Source organism: Cyclopterus lumpus, chromosome 6, assembly GCF_009769545.1.
Source record: "Cyclopterus lumpus isolate fCycLum1 chromosome 6, fCycLum1.pri, whole genome shotgun sequence".
Lineage (NCBI taxonomy): Eukaryota > Metazoa > Chordata > Actinopteri > Perciformes > Cyclopteridae > Cyclopterus > Cyclopterus lumpus.
Genome location: NC_046971.1, coordinates 22,290,842 through 22,310,277, shown reverse-complemented (window position 1 = coordinate 22,310,277; position 19,436 = coordinate 22,290,842). Strand labels below are relative to the sequence as shown.

At 44.2% G+C, this 19,436-nt stretch overlaps 1 protein-coding gene across 1 annotated transcript in view; it reads left to right on the top strand.

Moving 5' to 3' along the window:
• LOC117732839 (spondin-1-like) overlaps positions 1–18,923 on the top strand; it is an 81,365-nt gene extending 62,442 nt beyond the window's left edge. The window contains exons 7-16 of the mRNA XM_034536043.1: positions 2,295–2,359; positions 4,933–5,134; positions 7,758–7,898; positions 8,453–8,528; positions 11,596–11,778; positions 15,928–16,098; positions 16,422–16,589; positions 17,223–17,381; positions 17,657–17,947; positions 18,018–18,923. Coding sequence (XP_034391934.1) covers positions 2,295–2,359; positions 4,933–5,134; positions 7,758–7,898; positions 8,453–8,528; positions 11,596–11,778; positions 15,928–16,098; positions 16,422–16,589; positions 17,223–17,381; positions 17,657–17,947; positions 18,018–18,181 — 1,620 coding nt within the window. The 3' untranslated portion in view covers positions 18,182–18,923. The remainder of the gene's footprint in view (positions 1–2,294; positions 2,360–4,932; positions 5,135–7,757; positions 7,899–8,452; positions 8,529–11,595; positions 11,779–15,927; positions 16,099–16,421; positions 16,590–17,222; positions 17,382–17,656; positions 17,948–18,017) is intronic.
• The last annotated feature ends 513 nt before the right edge of the window (positions 18,924–19,436 follow it).

The window sequence follows — 19,436 nt, the reverse complement described above, 5'->3', positions numbered from 1 at the left end:
TGAGTGAATGTAAAGTTATTTCAACTGGATTACTGTCTCTGTGCGGTGGTTGTGATCCCCTGCTCGTCTCCTCGGCTCCTTTTTTAACCTCTCTCTCTTTTATCAGACTTTCTTTCCCTCATTTAAGTGCAATGCTGCAGTTTCCTCCCTCTTTTCCCCTCAACTGTGTCTCCCTTGTTCCTGCCCCAGTCCACCTCTGTCCCATTCTCATGCTCTCCCACTCTGTCTTCACTTGAGCTTATTGCTGTCCACCTCATCCTACTCTCGTCTTTTCTTTCCATCCTCATGTATTCTTCAGCTGTATCACTTTCCTTCACCCACCCTCTCCTCCTCCCCGCCTCCCTTTGTGTGCTCACACTTGTCAGTTCTTTTCTTCTTCTTCTTCTTCTCCACAATTGTATCCTCCGTATCTAACTCCACCTCCCTCTCCTCCTGTTCCACTCTTTCCTCCTCTCCTTGAAAACATTTGTAATGGGCTTTTAAACATGGTTAAATCACAGTCATTTTGTGCCATTATGATGATTACCACAAACAAACAAGACCATTACAGGAAGATTTGCTTCTTCTGCCAGCCTCCGCGAAAGCATTTTGTATGACGTGTTGCCGGCTGAGGGCTGTGTGCAGGACCATTTCACAGGAATAGGATGCTTTGCTCGTGGCCAAAATTAAACCAGAGAGTGGAGAGTTTCTGGTAATGGCAGAGGGTGGAAGGAATGACAATTACCTTAAACATGTTTATCTACAAATTGAGAAACATGTAATCATTGGTTTCCTTGCAGTTTAGCTACCGAGGTTAGAAAAACATGATGCGCAGTTCCTCAAATGGCTCTTGAGGAAATTTAGGCAATCCGCATAGACCCTTATGTTTAAATGTCCAACTTTACAGACAACATGTTTAAAGCCTGGCTGACGGGCTGCAACCCTTTGTTCTGAAATATGAAGCTGATAGTATCTTCAACTTGCATTCTCTCTACTGACCAACAGGGCGCGACTTCTCTTGTTGCAGTCAGATTGTATAGAAGTCTATGAGAAAATGATTTATTCCCTCAGTAAACATTGTTAATATCAGTGTATGGTCTCAATCTCTAGTTTAAAGTATTCTTCAATACAGCATGATGTTCATTTAGTAAATGATGGTCCATTTAGAGTGAAAAGGACTATAAAAGCGGAGCATACACCTCCGCCGTCCAAATAAGATGACGACGGACAAAATCCAAAACGTCGAGCTCGAGGTTTCAAAACAGCGGTCCACAAACCAGTGAGTGACGTTACCATGACTACGCCCACGTCTTATTTACAGTCTATGGTTGCAGTCCTTAGAACATAAGATGTAAACGTGAACATTGGTCATCTTAGATCTTTGAAAGAAATTCTTGTTTCTAGAGATAGCAAAAAAAAAGATTCATATTTTTCGAAATGTATATGTTTTGTGACATTTTAAAATGTTCCAAAGCCATAGCTTGCCTGACGTCCATATTCCAGCTTTTGTGTTTCTATCCATCTAGCTCTCACTCTCACACACACACACACACACCTTTTTGTGTGTGTCCATCTATATGTGTTTGTGTGTGCGTGTGTTTTATGTGTTTTATGTGTTTTGAGAAGACGGAGTGGGCTCTGAGGCCAGAGAGGCCTTAGAGCCCCGGGATGCTGCAAAAAAGATGGATGGGCAGTGACTTGTAAACACACACAGACACACCGCCCATGGGGAAGAGGGGAGGCTTTCAAAAGGGACTGTGAAACCTTCAGTCAACCAGACTTTTTTGGGCACATCCCAACCTGAAGCTGTTGCGTGTCTATGTTGAGACAAAAAGCTGGAGAAATGGGGGAGAAAACAATAAAGGCTCTTATTAAACCAGAAAGGGTATATACAGACTTTCTCCATTCCGGTGTAATCAACTGCAGCGCCACACTAAATCCACCATTTGTCCTGCTGCTTTCGGCCAAATGAAAATGCTCGTCCGATGCATTATGATAGATAATGTGTTGTGCATAAAGTGGCCGTAATGCTGCAGAGAGACGATGGGATTGTGGCTCCCTGCTAGAATATAACACAATGGCACAGAGCCATTTTGTCCCGAAAAGAGACTAATAAGTCTCTTATGCCTCCGAGAAGTGGAGCACGCTTTGCTGTCCTTGGATGAGAGTACTCAACCCTCAGTCATGTCAAATTGTCAATTTTGGCCTTTTCTCTGTCAATGTCTCTTTTATTTTCCCTCGATTTATAGTCATCCATTTAGAGACAAATTGCCTCATGTATCCCTCTCTCTGTCTTTGTCTCTTTCTCTTCACAGGGAGATGAAGTGCTTACTGTCATTAAGACTAAGGCTCAGTGGCCGGCATGGCAGCCGCTCAACCTGTAAGTATCACTCAATGTAATGAATGGCAGAGGCACTTCTGCGAGAGATGGAAATTCCAATAATAACAACAAAACAGGAAATCAACCTTGAACAGAACTTAACCTAAACATTTCTTTTTGAGCTATATATCCTCAGTGCTTGTTTTCGACTAGTGTAATAATTCGGTCACACTTGAAATTTCAAAAAATAAATAATATAACTTTGGAAACTCTAGTTAGGTTTAGGCAACACAACCACTTAGTTAGGTTTCAGCAATAAAACCACTTAGTTAGATTTCAGCAATAAAACATCTTAGTTAGGTTTCAGCAACAAAACTACTTAGTTAGGTTTCAGCAACAAAACCACTTAGTTAGGTTTCAGCAACAACACCACTTAGTTAGGTTTCAGCAACAAAACCACTTAGTTAGGTTGAGGCAACAAAACCACTTAGTTAGGTTGAGGCAACAACACCACTTAGTTAGGTTGAGGCAACAAAACCACTTAGTTAGGTTGAGGCAACAACACCACTTAATTAGGTTTCAGCAACAAAACTACTTAGTTAGGTTTCAGCGTTAAAATAACCACAGAAGTGGCAATACTAATTGCAAACGTTACGTCACAAAAACATGAAACATTGACTTCTCGTTTCACATGAATAACATAACATAGCTTTTCTTTTTATTATTATGATTTAACATCCGTTCATCACTTTTGTCGAGACACCAGAGGCTCGTTGGAAAGCTTTTGGAAACACATGTTGTGTGTTTTGACCTATCAAATGTTTTGGTCTGGTGGCCACGCTAAAAAAAATCTATAAAATCTTTTTTAAGTATTTATTTTTTTCATAGGCATAACATATCTGCGTCTAAAGTACACACAGAAATACAGAATTATTGCGAAGTGATCTATAAATTAGATATTATCACAAATACTACATCTACATAATTCAGCCTATGCCGAATGATAAATGGAAACTGTATGTGACAAAATGTTGCAGAAAGCTTTAATACAACCTTGCCGTGAATCACAAATACCTAATCTTCATAATGAGCGGTATCAAATGCTCATTAGCTGGATAAGTGCTTCACAGTTCAAAAGTGCTTCGGGGGTTAGTGGGCTAAGCCAAAGATTTGGGTTCTTTTAACACTTCTGGAGTGTGTACAACACTCCTTTTATACTCAAATACAGATTAAATCCAACTGTTCTGTGTAAGCAAGACATATCTATTTAATAGTGTACAGTGTTTTATTAATACACAAGGGATGCTATCTATTCCCTCTCTGCAACTATCTTGTTTTATCCTTTGTCCTTTTTTTTAATATCCTCTACTGTTTTTATATATTCCTGTTTCTTTGAATAGGTAAATACTCTAAATATAATGTGTATTTAAGAGTATCTTATATTTAGTATATAAGAAAAAATGTATAGTTGAGAAACCTTTATTCTTACATGTCAAAATTCATTTGTTTTGGGCTCCTTGACATTTCAGCCTAATAGCAATACAACTAACAAAGAAAATGCTAATACAATACAGTATAATTATACAAATGATGTGCATATAGTGTATGTAACACTGTCATGTAAATGATGTGAACATAGTGTGTGAATACGTGTGTGATCCTGATGAAAACAGCTGCCAAGTATCTTATTTGCCCCAAAGCTGCGGTAGCGCTTGCCAGGCGGCAGCAGCCGTAACGGTCGGGGTCACTGGGGTCACTGATCATCCCGCAGGCTTTACTGTCAACAACAATCGCTGTATATGTCCCGGACGGCGGGCAGCTCACATCCACTGATCTTGATCTTGAACGTTTACAAATAATCCTTAATTGTTTTATGATTTCTTCCTTTTATGCAGCTCTTAAAAAGCCAGGCTGAATAGTCACACACTCTGGCATCCTGTGCACTCCTTGGAACTCGCTGAAGAGCAATTAGAAACCCATCTCAGTTCTAGCCTCCAGCACTGCATGAGCTCCAACACACACACACACACACACACACACACACACACACACACACACACAGACTAATGTACCATATCTTTCACCAAACATCTGTTTAATTACCCCGCCTAGCGTTGTCTGTCATTCGCGATACATTGTGCCACTATTATTTTTACTAATGAGATCCTTTGCGCACGTGCAGACACACACATGCACAATCACAACTCAGTGTGGACATGAAATATGAGCTCATTTTGTTCAATTTTGCATGCAAAGTTGTCAAGTTGTTATGTCTCGGTTAAGACGTGATAATTAAGATACCAGGGACTGTTTTTCAAAACTTTAAATTACCCTATTATTATCTTTGAAGGTTTTATTATTTCCCGTTGATTTCTGGACATTGAGAGAGAACATTTTATTATGAGCTATTTTCTGCCGCTAATCGGATGTTTCGGAAGTTCAATTATCCAGCAATTAGCAGAGGTTGAGTCGAGTCACAGGTCTCAACATTAGAGCCATTTACGAGTATTCAGCACAAAATTGCTCACTTATTATAATATTTCAAATGGAATTGAATTGTCTGGATATAACCTTTTCTTTATTTACATTTTTTTTTTCTTCTTCTAATTTTCTTGACCCACCCGTATCACCAGGCGAGCGGCTCCATCAGCCGAGTTTTCTGTGGACCGGACCCGTCACCTGATGTCCTTCCTCACCATGCTGGGGCCCAGCCCAGACTGGAATGTAGGGCTGTCAGGAGAGGACCTCTGCACCAAGGAGTGTGGCTGGGTCCAGAGGTTGGATACGGGACTCATTCCCTGGGATGCAGGCACTGACAATGGTGTCACTTATGAGGTAATCTAGCATGACTTAACTGGTTAAATCATAGGTATGTTGGCAATGGTAGAAACCTGAGAGCTGTGACATCCAATAGAGGCGTGCAGTCGTTGTGACATCACCATTGGTTTGTGGACTGCAGTTGTGAAGCCTCAAGTTGGGCATTTTAGCCATCGCCATCTTGGATTTTGGTCGTCGTCATCTTGGTTTTTGCAACTGGTGAACGTAAGAGACCATTATTTGACTGAGGAGTTTGGAGACGCCATATACCACTCTGATAGCGATCTGTCAATAACAAGGTAGCCCCGCCCTGAAGCATATTCCGCTCTATGGTTTATTTGACTCTAAATGGATCATCATTTATTAAATGGACATCATGCTGTATTGAAGAAGACTTTAATCTAGAGATTGAGACCATAAACTAATGTTTACAATGTTTACTGAGGGAATAAATCAAGAGAGAAGTAGAGTCATTTTCCCATAGACTTCTATACAAAAACAAAACAGAAACACGTGGGTGCCGGCAACAGCCATGGCGGAGGCATTATGTTTTTGGGTTGTCTCATGGTCCACTACACCTCCTCTTCAGAAAGAGCTCTTATTATGGAAGAATATATATGGTAGTCGACGTACATGTATGTGTATGTGTATTCCAAGTTATGAGGTGTTGTGATCATAGGGACAATAATTAAGGCAGTTGAGTGGCAACTGAACATCTTCAAAACTGAACATATTTAAACAGCAGCATTTCTTCCCACTCGCGATTGACATAAGTGGACAATTTGTGAGCTGTGTAATAATTCGAAGGTTTCAAAAGGTGTGGCAGGAATTCACTTGCAATCAAGTCAGAGCCGTCAAAAAGGGCAATCTTTATTAACATGAATAGATATGACACAGTTCCTAAAAATGTGGGGGGATAAACGGGGAACCTCCACTACCCGCCAACAAAAGTAATATTATCCACTATAAGATACTCATCACCGGCAGCCCTAAACGGCTACGAACGGCGCCCTGCCCAATGAGCATTGTGCTACATGTATGTGAATCAGTCATTATGTCAAATGCAAAGTACAACACAACTATGTGGGTCTGCATTGCTTAAACAGTGTGTTGCTTCCTTGGCCCTGGAAGGTATTTTTAAACTACAGTTTCCAAGCAGATAATGGACCATTACTCTGGAAAGTAAACCCATATCTGTCAATTTACCACCAGATAATGCATGCGGTGCTACATTACAGCAGACATTGAATCATTGCCACCTACGGGCAGAGTCATGGAAGTACAAGTCTTCTTCTTCTACCTAGCACAAAGCAAAGACTTCTTTCTGCTCGCAGCCACACAATGTGTAGCGTGCAAATGTCTCCCACATGATTGTGAATCCATATCTCCTTCTCATACGTCCGTCGTGGATGTCTACCTTTTTGTCTCATTCACTACTCCTGCATATGTTAAATTGGTTTGACACTTGAAACAACACTGAGTTGACCTGTGCGAACAAAGAGAATGATTCATGTGAAGGAAAAGAGAAGAAAAGAGGCCCCGCACCAGATGGCTGATGGTGACTCTTCAGGGCTCTTGACACCAACCTTCCTCACCCGTTTTGGTCAAACTGGAGCATAAAATCAAGGCAGCCATTACAGTGTTATTACTTTTTATTAATTCTTGCTTGCTTACTTAAATTACTGCCGCTCCACTGTTCCCTTCGCCTCAAGAGAAATCGTGTTGTTCTCCTTCTAAAAGCCTGTTACACAGACACTGTACGCTTGCTATTGGATTAGTATTCTTGTCCCACCAATAATTCCCATGTCCTAAATTTTGTCTGTTTAACTTTGAATACTCTTACCATTGCTCAGTGGACGACTCAGACCGCCCTCCCTCGGGTCGTATATCATACTCAGTATACGGTACAAGAGCAGATGTTTTCCTCTAGGACACCAACGATTCCAACTCCAAGCACTCCATTTGCTCAATGCTAATGTGGGACAGGGGGAATACGCTCGCTTCAAATCATTGTCGTCTTCATTGGTAGCATCTTATTATGTGCGCTTGTTTTTCAGAATGGTCACCGGGGGCTCGACTAGTTCCATATTTTATATATAAGATACTAAAAGCTGTTTTAATCGATTGCTTTTTATGGCTGCCGGGGGACAACTCAACCAGCTGTGAACACAGCTTTGACATATTATCACCGTATAGTTTAAAGCTATTATGACAACTGTGTTAGAGACATGCCGTTGTATTTACATATTAGGCTGTCATGGAGCAGCATTATTTTTTACAACATTAAACTTTTTTTTGGTCTCCAGTGGGAACTGTATCTGTCCGTTGTGGTATAAAGTCAGTTTATAGCGCTTCTTTGCCTAAAATAGCCCGTAGTAGCTGGAAAACAGCGCTGATGAGGGCGGTAAGACTGAACCAAGACTGTGAAGTTGCAGGCTGCAAAACCAAAACAATGAGCTGAAGGGTGATAAAGGTGGCGATTGTTATTTGGGGGTATGTCTCTGCTAGCAAAACCTTTTACATGACAACAATTAAATTGATCCATTGTTACCATGTAATAAAAAAAGAGTATAGCAGCTTTAACTTTTGAATATTGTACTTTTTTTGCTCACTTCACCCCTTATTTGGTCTTTTTTTTCAGTCACCAAACAAGCCCACAATTCCTCAGGAGAAGATTCGACCCTTGACCAGTTTGGACCACCCCCAGAGCCCGTTCTACGACCCCGAAGGAGGGGCAATTACCCCTGTGGCCAGGCTGGTGGTGGAGCGCATCGCTAGAAAGGTACGATGCAGTGTCTACAACCATGTTGCCATAATCACAATTAACCATCATGTTAATAACCTACACAGGTGACTTCATCGTTTTTTGTTATCATGGAAGATTAATATGTGGGAGAAATATCTGATAATGAAAAGACGTATATGGCTCATACACTTTATTATGCATTTTCAAAACACACTTTTTTTTCCACAAATCTGGGCTTACTTGCACGTGACTGTCGCCAGCTAATTTCCGCTGTAAGTGAAAGCTCTTTTTTCTGTCATTGACATACAAGTGAACACCTTTTGCAGGACTTCAACAACAAGTTCAAGTAGCTGATATTTTTCATGTTGAAACAAGACTTTTTTTTTTCGTGACTGCACTCTGTTGATCACACATTCAGGCCTGGAGGTTACCTCAGAAAATAATTGCAGTTCCATCACAAGACAGATCTCTTGAAATACCATTGTCACATACACAGCCAATGGTGATCTAGTGAGATAACAGTGTAATAATACAAGTATTTCGTGAGGAGCTTTGGATGAATCTTCTATGAGTTTTCCTTGTGTGTGCAGGGTGAGCAGTGCAACGTGGTCCCGGACAACATAGACGACATCGTCGCTGATATTGGACAGGAGGAGAAGGAGGAAGGTACGGTAAATGCACACACCCGCACAAACAAAATGGGACACAGCGCCGGCTAGTTAGCTAGGCAGCCTCTCCTTCTCCGGGGAGCGCCGAGGAGTGCGACGGAGGGACCGCCGGATGTTATCTATCTATCTAGCTAGCTAGCTAGCTTGTTCATTTCCCCGCGCTTTAATGCTACACTGGTTACAGAAGAATTAGCCAAACAAAATTGTCCCTCATCTGGCGATAGCAATGTGTTTACTAATTACAAAGTTGTTAACGTCGGAAGTTAAGGGGCGTTCACACCAAACACGTTGCGAATTTTTCGCGCGAGTAGATCCCATGCAAAGTCAATGCACAGACGCGAATGGTTGCGAAATTCGCCGGGCGTTGCGATTGACGTGAATGGCGCTGTAACAAGCTCCTGGCCGTCACATGCAGGTTTTCCCCCCCAGCACCAAGGAATGAGCACACTTAGGGTATATTTCGCAATATCCTTTATTTAGTTGCAGTCTGTCCCTCTGCTCTCCCCTCCCTCGTGCATCCAACTGTATGCCCCACATATAGGGCAGAGTCACTCGGGCTAGGTTGCGAAAGCCAATCAGCGTTGAGATGCTCCGCCCGTTGGGCTGCTGCTGCTCTGGTAGCGCTGGAAGCGGAAGTTATCGAGACGGAGTCGGTGAAATTCCCCGAGCTGTGTGAGCCTACGGGTGATGTTATGAACCCAGACACCAGGGCGTTAGATGTTCCGACGTTTATGGGATGTCCACAACAAGTATAAAGCAGAACTAGTGGTTATTTTGACTGTGGTGGACGGCGGAAATTATAACTGTTTTTACGGAGACAAGCCACGGAGATAAGCCACGCCCCCTTTTCGCAACTGGTTGGACACAAATGAACACAACTTGTCTGGCGAATAACCTGATGCGAGTAAATAAAAATGGCCGCAGCTCTGGCCATCCTGCAATGTTAATTTGGTTGGAGAATGTCTTTTTACTCCCATTTAATTTCTATAAACACACCTTTTCCTGATTACAGTTCTTCAGGTAAAGACCCAAACAAGATACAATGGATTCGCTTGAAGGGCTTGACAGAGTGTTTTCTACTGACCCTGTTATTACGTGATATTGCATTCCTTTATGTTCTTTGAACTCTTCACTTCACTCTGTGTTGGCAAAACATTCACGTGAACTATTATCCACTTACAGACTGCGCAGGGGGGATTCAGGGGCACAAGATGCTCCAGGACACACACACAGCTCATTACAGACACAACTGGTTTAAATAGAGGCACAGATGGGCTCAGGTCAGGTAGTCAGAACACTCAGAGAGTGATTCCCTTATTAAACACTCGTTATATTCCGCAATGCATCACAGATCCTATCGCTCTTGGACAAAGATGTTTCAGTGCTGCATACGAAAACTGTTTGTGGCCGCTACCTGAGAGTGTTATCTGTAATTTAGTAAATAACCACAATGAAAGACGGGACATAGTTTGTCTCGTGCTCTCTTTCCATCTCACTTTCTATTCTACATGCTGTTTTGGGGGGATAAGAAGAGAGACCACGACAGAGAATAAACATTTAGGATGTTTGCAACCCCGTCACCTAGAAATTCACATTTGTATACAAGTAATTTGTATTGAAATATACCTTTTACAGTAAAACCACACAGTTCATGATTTTTAAAAACATAACAAGGACACAACATTCACTGTTATAGTATTTCATTAGTTGTCCTATTGTTTACCTAACTGATTGTATGAATGTCGAGGAAAAGTCAAAGCATTTGGTTAAAGAAGTCATTTAAGGGAAATATGTGTCATTTAAATTCTGTATTGTATATTTTGTATTAGTTGTTTAAGATTTTTAAGAACTTTTCATGAATGAATGCGTGAACGAAAATATAAGCCAATCAAAAAACCAAACTGCATCATAAAGAACGAATCCTATTTTCTCCGTTTGTTTTGTACGTTTCACAAACACATTTGTAATCATACTCCGCGGAAGTCCGCACCGGGAAGAGTGTCAAACAAAACGTCCGGACTTTCACCCAGGAGACCTCTGTTCATGTCCCGTGTGAAATAGAAAGTCAACGTTGACTTATTTGAAGTTATGCTCGTAACCTAAATTAGTGGACAAACATACCTACCATGTTTTCTTTTAAGAAACATAACCAAGTAATTTCGTAGTTTTTTTCTTTTGCTTGAATTTACAGAGTTAACCACATGTGTGAAACTGCGACCATGAGGAAAACAATAGTACAGATGTGTTTTGAAAGAGGGAGGAACGCTTTTGATTTCCAACATGGTCGTACCATCACAAACCGGTATCAGCACTGTGACCTTAACGAAATGAGCTGTCCCCTGCCTGCTTATTAACCAGCAGACGGGCTAAACAAGACGGACCAGTGCACATCGTGTTTGTGTGGCACAGCCTATTTTAAGTGGCCTCGAGAAGGGTGCGGCATTTTGCCCACGCTGCAGAATTTCTTAACAAGAATCTCTCGTTGCCTAATAAATGTCTCCCTCAGTCAGTCATAGACCATTTGCTCCTTCCCCTCCTCTCTTGCTCTTGCCCGTCTTCTCGCCTTCCGTCTCCTCTATCGTGAGATGACACTACGGTCGCCGCGGAGCCTCACTGCTTTCACTTACGCATCAGCCCCGCCACTTCCCTTCCTCTCTGTGTCTCCGGTTCCTTTGTTCCCTCATCCTCCTCTTGTCATTACACGTTATCTGGGAGAATTGCCCCCGCTCAGGGTTCTTCCCCGGGGCCCCGCAATATAGACTCTCTCGCTTCTTTCTCTCTCTCTCTCTCTCATTTTCTCTGGCTCCCTAATACCACAAGAGAGCACTTTTAATTGAAGCCAGTCCTTCTACTACTTCTTGGAGCTCCAGCTACCGCTGATAATTGGGCGAGACATTCACAAATCACACTCTCCTCTCCCTCCCCTCGGATGTCACTCGGTGGCCTCTTGTGGTCCAGTACCTGCAGTAATCACCTGTGGGTACGATGTTACACAGTCAGTGTCAGCCCAACGGACATATCATAATGCCTCTTCCTCCTTGTTAACGCCTGTGTTTCTCTCTCAGATGACACACCAGAGACGTGCATCTACTCGGGCTGGTCTCCCTGGTCGGCCTGTAGCAGCGCGACGTGCGAAAAGGGCCGCAGGATGAGGCAGAGGATGCTGAAGGCCCAGCTGGACCTCAGCGTGCCGTGTCCCCACACCCAAGATTTCCAGCCCTGCATGGGGCCGGGATGCAGCATTGAGGGTAAAAAAACACACACATAGACACAGTTCAGTGGCCTTATGAGTAGTAGAGGGTGGGTGGGGGGGGTACAGTTGTTAATCACTGCGCCTACTGGGGAAATGGAGGTGGACGTCCTTGAGCAATAAGGCGCTCCACTTTAGGTTCTATGCGAGTGATCATTGGCGCTCGTGCTGGGTTGATTTTATAGAGTCATTTAGATATAAATAATGGAGGATTTGGAAGAGTTTCCTTTCGATAAATAATATTTATTTGTTTGCGTCTCGGTGCTTCCGACTATTGCACTCATCGCATGGCATGTAACTGCTCTTTAATTCCCTCTGAACGGGGCCAAAAATGGGAAGCCGTATTTCACTAATGAGCATTACCACTGGTGAAAACCTGGAGCGCGCCACTTTTTTATTTTTATTATACTTGTTTCAAGGAGATAATAGTTATTCGTCCAGCCGCCACCGAAGTGAGTGCACGCCGCAGTCCACAACACTGAAGATACTGCGTGAGGGTCGGTTAGCAACGCTGTCTACGGATGGTTCAGACATTCATTCTTTAGACAGGAAGACTTAGAGCTGCACAATATTGGAAACATATCTGGTTTTCTCTGCAATATATGTTATGATATAATGAAAAAAATCTACAGTATTTATATGTATGCATATATTATCACACACCTTCCTCTGGCGTTGTGAATACGCAAGCAGCTTTACGAGCAGGCAGACATACTTTATTTTCCTTTTCCAGACAAAAGATCTCATTGAGCAGCATTTCATGCAAATCAGATGCGACCGGACTCATTTACATCCATAAACTCAGTGAATACCATTCTAAATTGAAAAATGTTGCAGCCCTGACATAATTGACCAAATATCCTCCCTTGTCTTGTTCTTAATAGTTCCCTCTGCACTATCTTCGGCCCCATACGGAACTGTAGACAGCGGCATATTTGACCCGTTTTTGTCGTTTTTGAAAGTATTTCTCATAACAGGGAAACCGCTGAGAGTGAGTGTTGTCGTTTGATCACCCCCAGCTCTCTGAAACTCGGCGGCGGGGGCAGGAGTCGGGTTCCCGGGGCCTGCCGGTAGACGTTAAACTCTTTTTTTTAGGTTTATAAAATGTACCAGAATTCACAAATATGTCGTATATTTCTACAGACAATCTTTCAGTTGTGTTCGCCGTACGGCCACCAGTTCTAACCAAATGTCTTACAAACGTACCGCCGTCACAATGACAAAGACTACAGAGCGCTTTCTTATTAGTTCATCCCAGAGAAACAACAATAACAAAAAATGCGTCTTCATTGCATTATTTATTTCAGAATTGGAATTGCAGGAGATCCAATGGACCACACGGCACAGTTACACACCCATCCAACCTTCTCTGTGGATATACTCCACATTCATTTTATGTACACTCCTGAAAAAAACAAGAATTGTTTGCCTCCAAACATATGAATATAAACACGCTGGTATCATTGTCTTCTGCCGCACAAATTGGCATTTAAAAAAAACAAAAGACGGCATTTATTCTTTTGCTCGTAATCCTTGTTTTCCTTTGCTCAGCGAGCCCTCAAAATAATAAGCAGATTAAAGCTCAGGTATTCATCTCGTCGTGACTAAAACCCAAAGTGGATGGTTCATTGTGGCTGATCCGCAGGTGGAAACACAAAGCCGCCGCGGCCTCGTTTATATTTCACGGCCCAGTGGAATTGTTTTGTGTAGCCGTTGCGCGACTATGGGGATCGTTGTTGTGAATGATTATGCAGCGTGTGCGTGAAGAAGGAGCCGGGGGTGGGGGGAGGGGGGGGGGGGGGGGGGGGGGGGAGTCAGTGAAGCCCACACACACCTGCAGCAGCTGTGGTTACATCGAGAGGATCTGTCAGAATAAAATACAAATCCCTCATCACACAGAGTAAACGTGGGGGATTTGGGTTCCCCCGACTACTTCACGGGAACATGGTACATTATGTTGGACCGGCTGGTGGCGCCGAGCGTCCTCCTGCATCCGGGATGCCGACACCTGAAATGAAATGTGTTTGTTTGTCTTTTGACTTTAAAGAACTCGAACCCATCGTGTTGTTCTGGTGCGGGTGATGGGACTCGAGGGTTATCGTGTGTTCATCAAGAGGCAGAAACAAAGTGGGGATGCGAAGACACGAGCAACAACTACTAAGCAGAGATATCGCTGGGAAATTGGACTAATCTTTTCCTCTCTCGCTGTTGTCGGAGGAGAAACTTTTCATACTGATTTCTGTCTAAGATGTCAGTTTGATGCCCCCCCCCCCTCCCCCTTGCAAAACAAACACACCCATAAACCAAACCCAAATTTCCACTTGTCAGTTTGGAACAAATGCTGACAGGCAGCGCCCGTCTTCCCCTTCCCCTCGCTCTCTTAATGTCAATCAGTCATCGGATGAGTGGAGCTTAGATTGTCCAAGGCTGACAGTGCTTCACACACACACACACACACACACACACACACACACACACCTGTTCTTATCGCTATATCTGACAGCAATAGCTTCTTGCTCCGGAGCACCTTCCTTTGTTTTCATTGAGAGCGCCGTGAGCGAGATTGATAATTGCGCGGTTCACGGATTGGTTGATGTCCCTGGGAAACACTTTGGCTCTCTGGAGGCCCCGTTCGAGGCCCCGTTCGAGGCCCCGTTCGAGGCCCCGTTCGAGGCCCTGTTTCGGAGATAGCGGTATCTTTTATCAGCACAACGCTCAGCTCTGCTTTGTTAGGACGCCGCCGGTAAGCAATGGCGCTCTCGGGTGATTTCTCAATGCAACTTCTTTTCCACGGTTCGGTTCATCGACTCGACTCTTCTTCTCTCCTCTCCCCTCCCCCCCCCCCCCCCCCCCCTCTCAGAAGAGGCGTTTACTGAGACGGCATCAAAGGGCCGGCAGACTCTCCGTAAGTGAGGGATAGGGAGATCTCGCGGCGCCGGGGCCCGGCTAACAGTGATAAAGTACACCCGTGTGGAGTTAAAGCCAGAGAAGCTGCATTTCACTTTCCGGCTGATAGAGCAGCCGGGGGTCACACATATTGACTTTCACTCCCTCAGGCCCCCGCTGTGAGGAGGACTGTCCTTCAGGCAACTTGCCTTGTTAAAAAGAGAGCCAAGGACGATTCTGAGGAGGAGCTTTTTTATGAAAGTGGCAACAATTTAAACAGACTGAAGACGCCGTTAGGGACGAGGCTGGTGTGGCGTGGAGGAAGACTGTCCTGTAACCGGAGGACCCGGGTTCAACCAAGTCCCCGACAGCAAAGACTATGTCCCTAGTGGCCGAACCATGGAATTACAACTTCCAGGTCCATGTGAGCCCAAAGAATAAATAATTCCCATTGATTCCCATTTGGACTTCCAAATACAAAGACTTCAAGGAACAGTGTGTAACATCTAGGGGTTGACATGACATTGAATAAAATATTCATAACTATGTTTTAATCAGTGTGTAATCGCCCGAAACTAAGAATCGTTATATTTTCCTGAGCTCCCCTGAAAAAGCAGTTATGTGGACGTCCAATCAGTGCTGATGGTAACCGCGGTCCAGTTGGCGGTGGTCCCTCCTGCTGTACTGGATTCTCCGCATCGTCCCAGAATGCATTGCAACCGAGCGTAGATTGTGCTGCTTCTGATAGATAAACAAAATAAACTGATGACATGTCACGGAAGCAGATATTCTCACACCTACACTAAGGACAATGTACCACTACACCGAACACACGTTTCTCTTTTACACCGAATTGAACACCAATATATATGTGTTTGGAAAAAAAAGATATCTGCTTAGTAAATGTAACATCGAGAACATCATATGCCCGGTAGCGGGGTCCAGGATGAGAGAAGATACTATGGATCGGAGTTCACTGAATCCACATTAAACATGAAGTACAGGTCCAGGCCAACATGACAGCCACGGATGATATCTTCTTTTCTTTTTTTCTTCATTTCACAAATAATATATAATATCCTCAGGTGAGGGAACCGTTCCACCTCATAAAGAAGTCTTCCTGTTGCCACTGGGTACAAGTCTACATGTTTCAACAGAAACCCAGAACCGTTTTCTAATAATTAACCGGCAAAGATAAATAGATGTGAAATGTCTCGGTATGTCCTTCTGAAAGCATCTGTCGTTCTCCCCCGGTGGACAGAGCCATCCACGTGTATGATGTCGGAGTGGATCAGCTGGTCGGCCTGCAGCGTGTCCTGTGGGATGGGCATGAGGTCTAGAGAGCGCTACGTCAAACAGTATCCCGAGGACGGCTCGCTCTGCCAGCTCCAGACGGAGGAGACGGAGAAGTGTGTCGTCAACGATGAATGCTGTGAGGCCTTTTCTTTTTATTGTAATGCTGCGTGACTAGAGAACCGATTTCATAAGGGACTTTATTATTATTCCATGACGTAGGGTCTAGTAATAATGTAATATGAGTTTAGTAAGTGCATTTTTTATTTATTTCTTATCTAGTTAGGTGCACCATTTAAATGGAGTAATACCCCCAGAAAGAAAAAGGAAAAAAACGTTGACAGGTTATTCTGACGCTTCCGGCTATAAAGTTAGTTTATCCCAAAACTTCTTGTTGGTGGAACATCGGGAAACACCGGAATACTAAATGTGTGTTGTTGGTGTTGTGTATCTTCTCCACAGCACCCAGCAGCTGCGTGGTGACCGAGTGGGCTGAGTGGGACCCCTGCAGCGTCACCTGTGGCTTGGGCATGAGGAGACGCGAGCGCATGGTGAAGATGCCCCCTGTGGACGGATCCATGTGCAAGACCGAGGTGGCAGAAGTGGAGAAATGCATGATGCCAGAATGTCGTAAGTAAAAAAAAAAAGGACTTGTATTACAGCTGAACGTGAACTTGAGATGTCAGAGGGGATTTTTCTTCAAATTTAGCTTGGTAGGATGAACTGATTATAGATTATGGTGTTCAAAGGTCAATGTGTCAATGTGACCTCAGGTTCGTCCTATCCTCGGGAACGGTGACATCTCAGCATATCTGGCACAAAACACCCACTTGTGGCACGTTTCAACCAAGCAGTCCAGTTTAGTTTAGTTCATCCCACATAAGAAGTTTTATATTTATTTATGTTTTACTTTACGATCGATTGATTTGAATTTGGCGGTCAAAGGTCACTGTGACCTCGCAAAACATATTCTTGGCCATAACTCATGAACTCAAGAGTTCATATGCTACCTAACAAATGTCTAAAAGGATAAAAAACGTTTGGACTGACACAGACTTTAAACTGCAAATAATGAGCGTCTGTTTGTAAATGTACACTTGAGCTCAACTCACGTCACTGTAGTGCACGAGCTCACTGATGAGGGAGACACTGCACGTGAGCACCAATCAGGTTTCGAGCTTCATGACGTTTTCTTGAAGAGGAATAATTAGCGGCCTCGCCTAACGGGAGCATACGTGCTTGCTTGCCTGTGCTTGTTTGCAGATAGCCTCCCCTGCATGCTGTCGCCCTGGTCCGACTGGACCGAGTGCAGCGTGACGTGTGGGCGGGGCTTGCGAACGCGCCAGAGGATGCTGAAGTCGGATCCCGCGGGGTGCTCCGAGGAGCTGGAGCAGACGGAGAAGTGCATGCTGCCCGAATGCCGTGAGTACCTGAAGCACGGGACTTTTAGAATGATAGAAATGGGCTTTTTGTCACCTTAGTTTACACTTGAACTTCTTTTCACAAACTGATGTAGCACAAGTTCACTTGAGTTTTCAGTGGAATGCAACGACACCGGGAGGGAAGGGCACAGGAACGCTAAGAAACACTCAAAAAACGTGTTTTTGAAGACACGTGCCACGAAAGGTTTCCCGCGCTTGTATTAGTTCCTTGACGCTCCTTCGTCTGGCCTGGTTTCCCCTCGTTCTCCCTTCCAGCCGTCGACTGCATGGTCTCCGAGTGGTCCGAGTGGTCCGAGTGCAACAAGTCCTGCGGCAAAGGACACACCATTCGGACCCGTATGGTCAAACTGGAGCCGCAGTTCGGGGGCGGGGCTTGCCCCGAGACCATCCAGAGGAAGAAGTGCAAGATCAGGAAGTGCCGGACGAAAGCGAAGGAGGAGAGAGGAGGAGGAGGAGGAGGAGGAGGAGGCGGCGGCGGTGCAGGAGGTGGACAGAGAAGGAGGCGGGGCAAACAGGGAAGAGACGCGGCGGCCGAGGAGCAGACAGGTTGGTTGGGAACGATGCGTTACGCTAGCTTGGCTACAGGAGGCCCAGAGTTGAGACGCTTGTGTTTCAGGTTGCAGGATGCGGCCGTGGACCGCCTGGACGGACTGCACCAAGCCGTGCGAGGGGGGCATCCAGGAGCGCTTCATGGCGGCGAAGAAAAGAGCCAAGGGCGCCCTGACGGCCGGCTGCCAGGACCGGAAGGAGATCCGCGCCTGTAACGTTCACCCCTGCTAGGGGGGAGCGCGACTGTGTACAGGGAGGGTGGGGTGGGGTGGGGTGGGGGGGGGCTAGTGTGACACTTTTTGGAGACGAGATATGAGTTTAGATGAGAAGAGGCGAAGGGGGGAGAAAAGGAGGAGATGATAATGTGCTGTTTAGTGAAGCCATTGTAGGCATGTAGTTACCAGGGCTGGCATTTACTTTAGACCACAATGGAAGTATTAGAGAGTCAAGTCTGTGTCCTGCAAAAAAACACACAAATAACAACTACAGTAGTTTTGCAATTGAGGGTAAGGAGGCCAAAATCGTCTGCGTAGTTTCTGACCGATACTGAATCTGATTTCTAACTTGAACTATTTTAAATACTGTTGGTCAGAGTAATCCACCGGTTCCCAACCTAAGGGTGCAGACCCCCACTAGGGGTCGCCCATGTATTACGGATGGGAGATGCACGTCTTCAAATCAATCCACAGAGCATGTAATAGAAAAGTACGCCGTTAAAACAAACGGAGCTATTAAATATGTATTATTGTTAGAATAACAACTCAGCTCTGATGCAATAGTCACAGGAAATAATCTGCTCCAAATGTATCCCAGTCAACACAATTACTTCACACTATTTGGGTTGATTGTAAAGTGTATCAGTGTTTTTTCTACTCTGTTATGAATTGAACATAATGTGAAAGATCCACAACATATGGATCTCATGTGTCACTAAATCAAAGATGGTTTTCCTCTCAGATGAGTTACTGCAGAGCATTAGTTTGAAAAAGAGGAGTCATTTTAAAACCACGTTCAGCCCTCGTACAGATACGTTTACGTTGCTAACTCAGCTAATTGAGAAAGGAAAAACTAACAATCTAAAGTAATGTAGGATTTAATTTTTTTTTTGCAAGACATAGACGCTCACAGAGGAAGTCTCTAAAGACTTATGGATGTGCTCTTTATCTCCTATCTAACCAACACGTATACATGACACTACTATGTAAGTACTAAAACAAAAAAAACACTTTCCCTACTAGGCAGATACGTTTAAATAGAGATGTTTTATACTGTTAAAGTTAGTCTTTATATACTGTCCTGCTGTTGATCTCGTCGTTTCAGCTGATGTATCATTGAACCCTCGTGGAAGCCCTTCTGTTAGCATGCGGTATGACTCTGTTTGGTTTGGACATTATGCTTTCTCTGCCGTCGATGTCGTCTTTAAACACGTTGCTCTGATGGCCGCGCTGCGTGAGCTGAGTTGCAGAAGAGGTCTGGGAACGCGGCT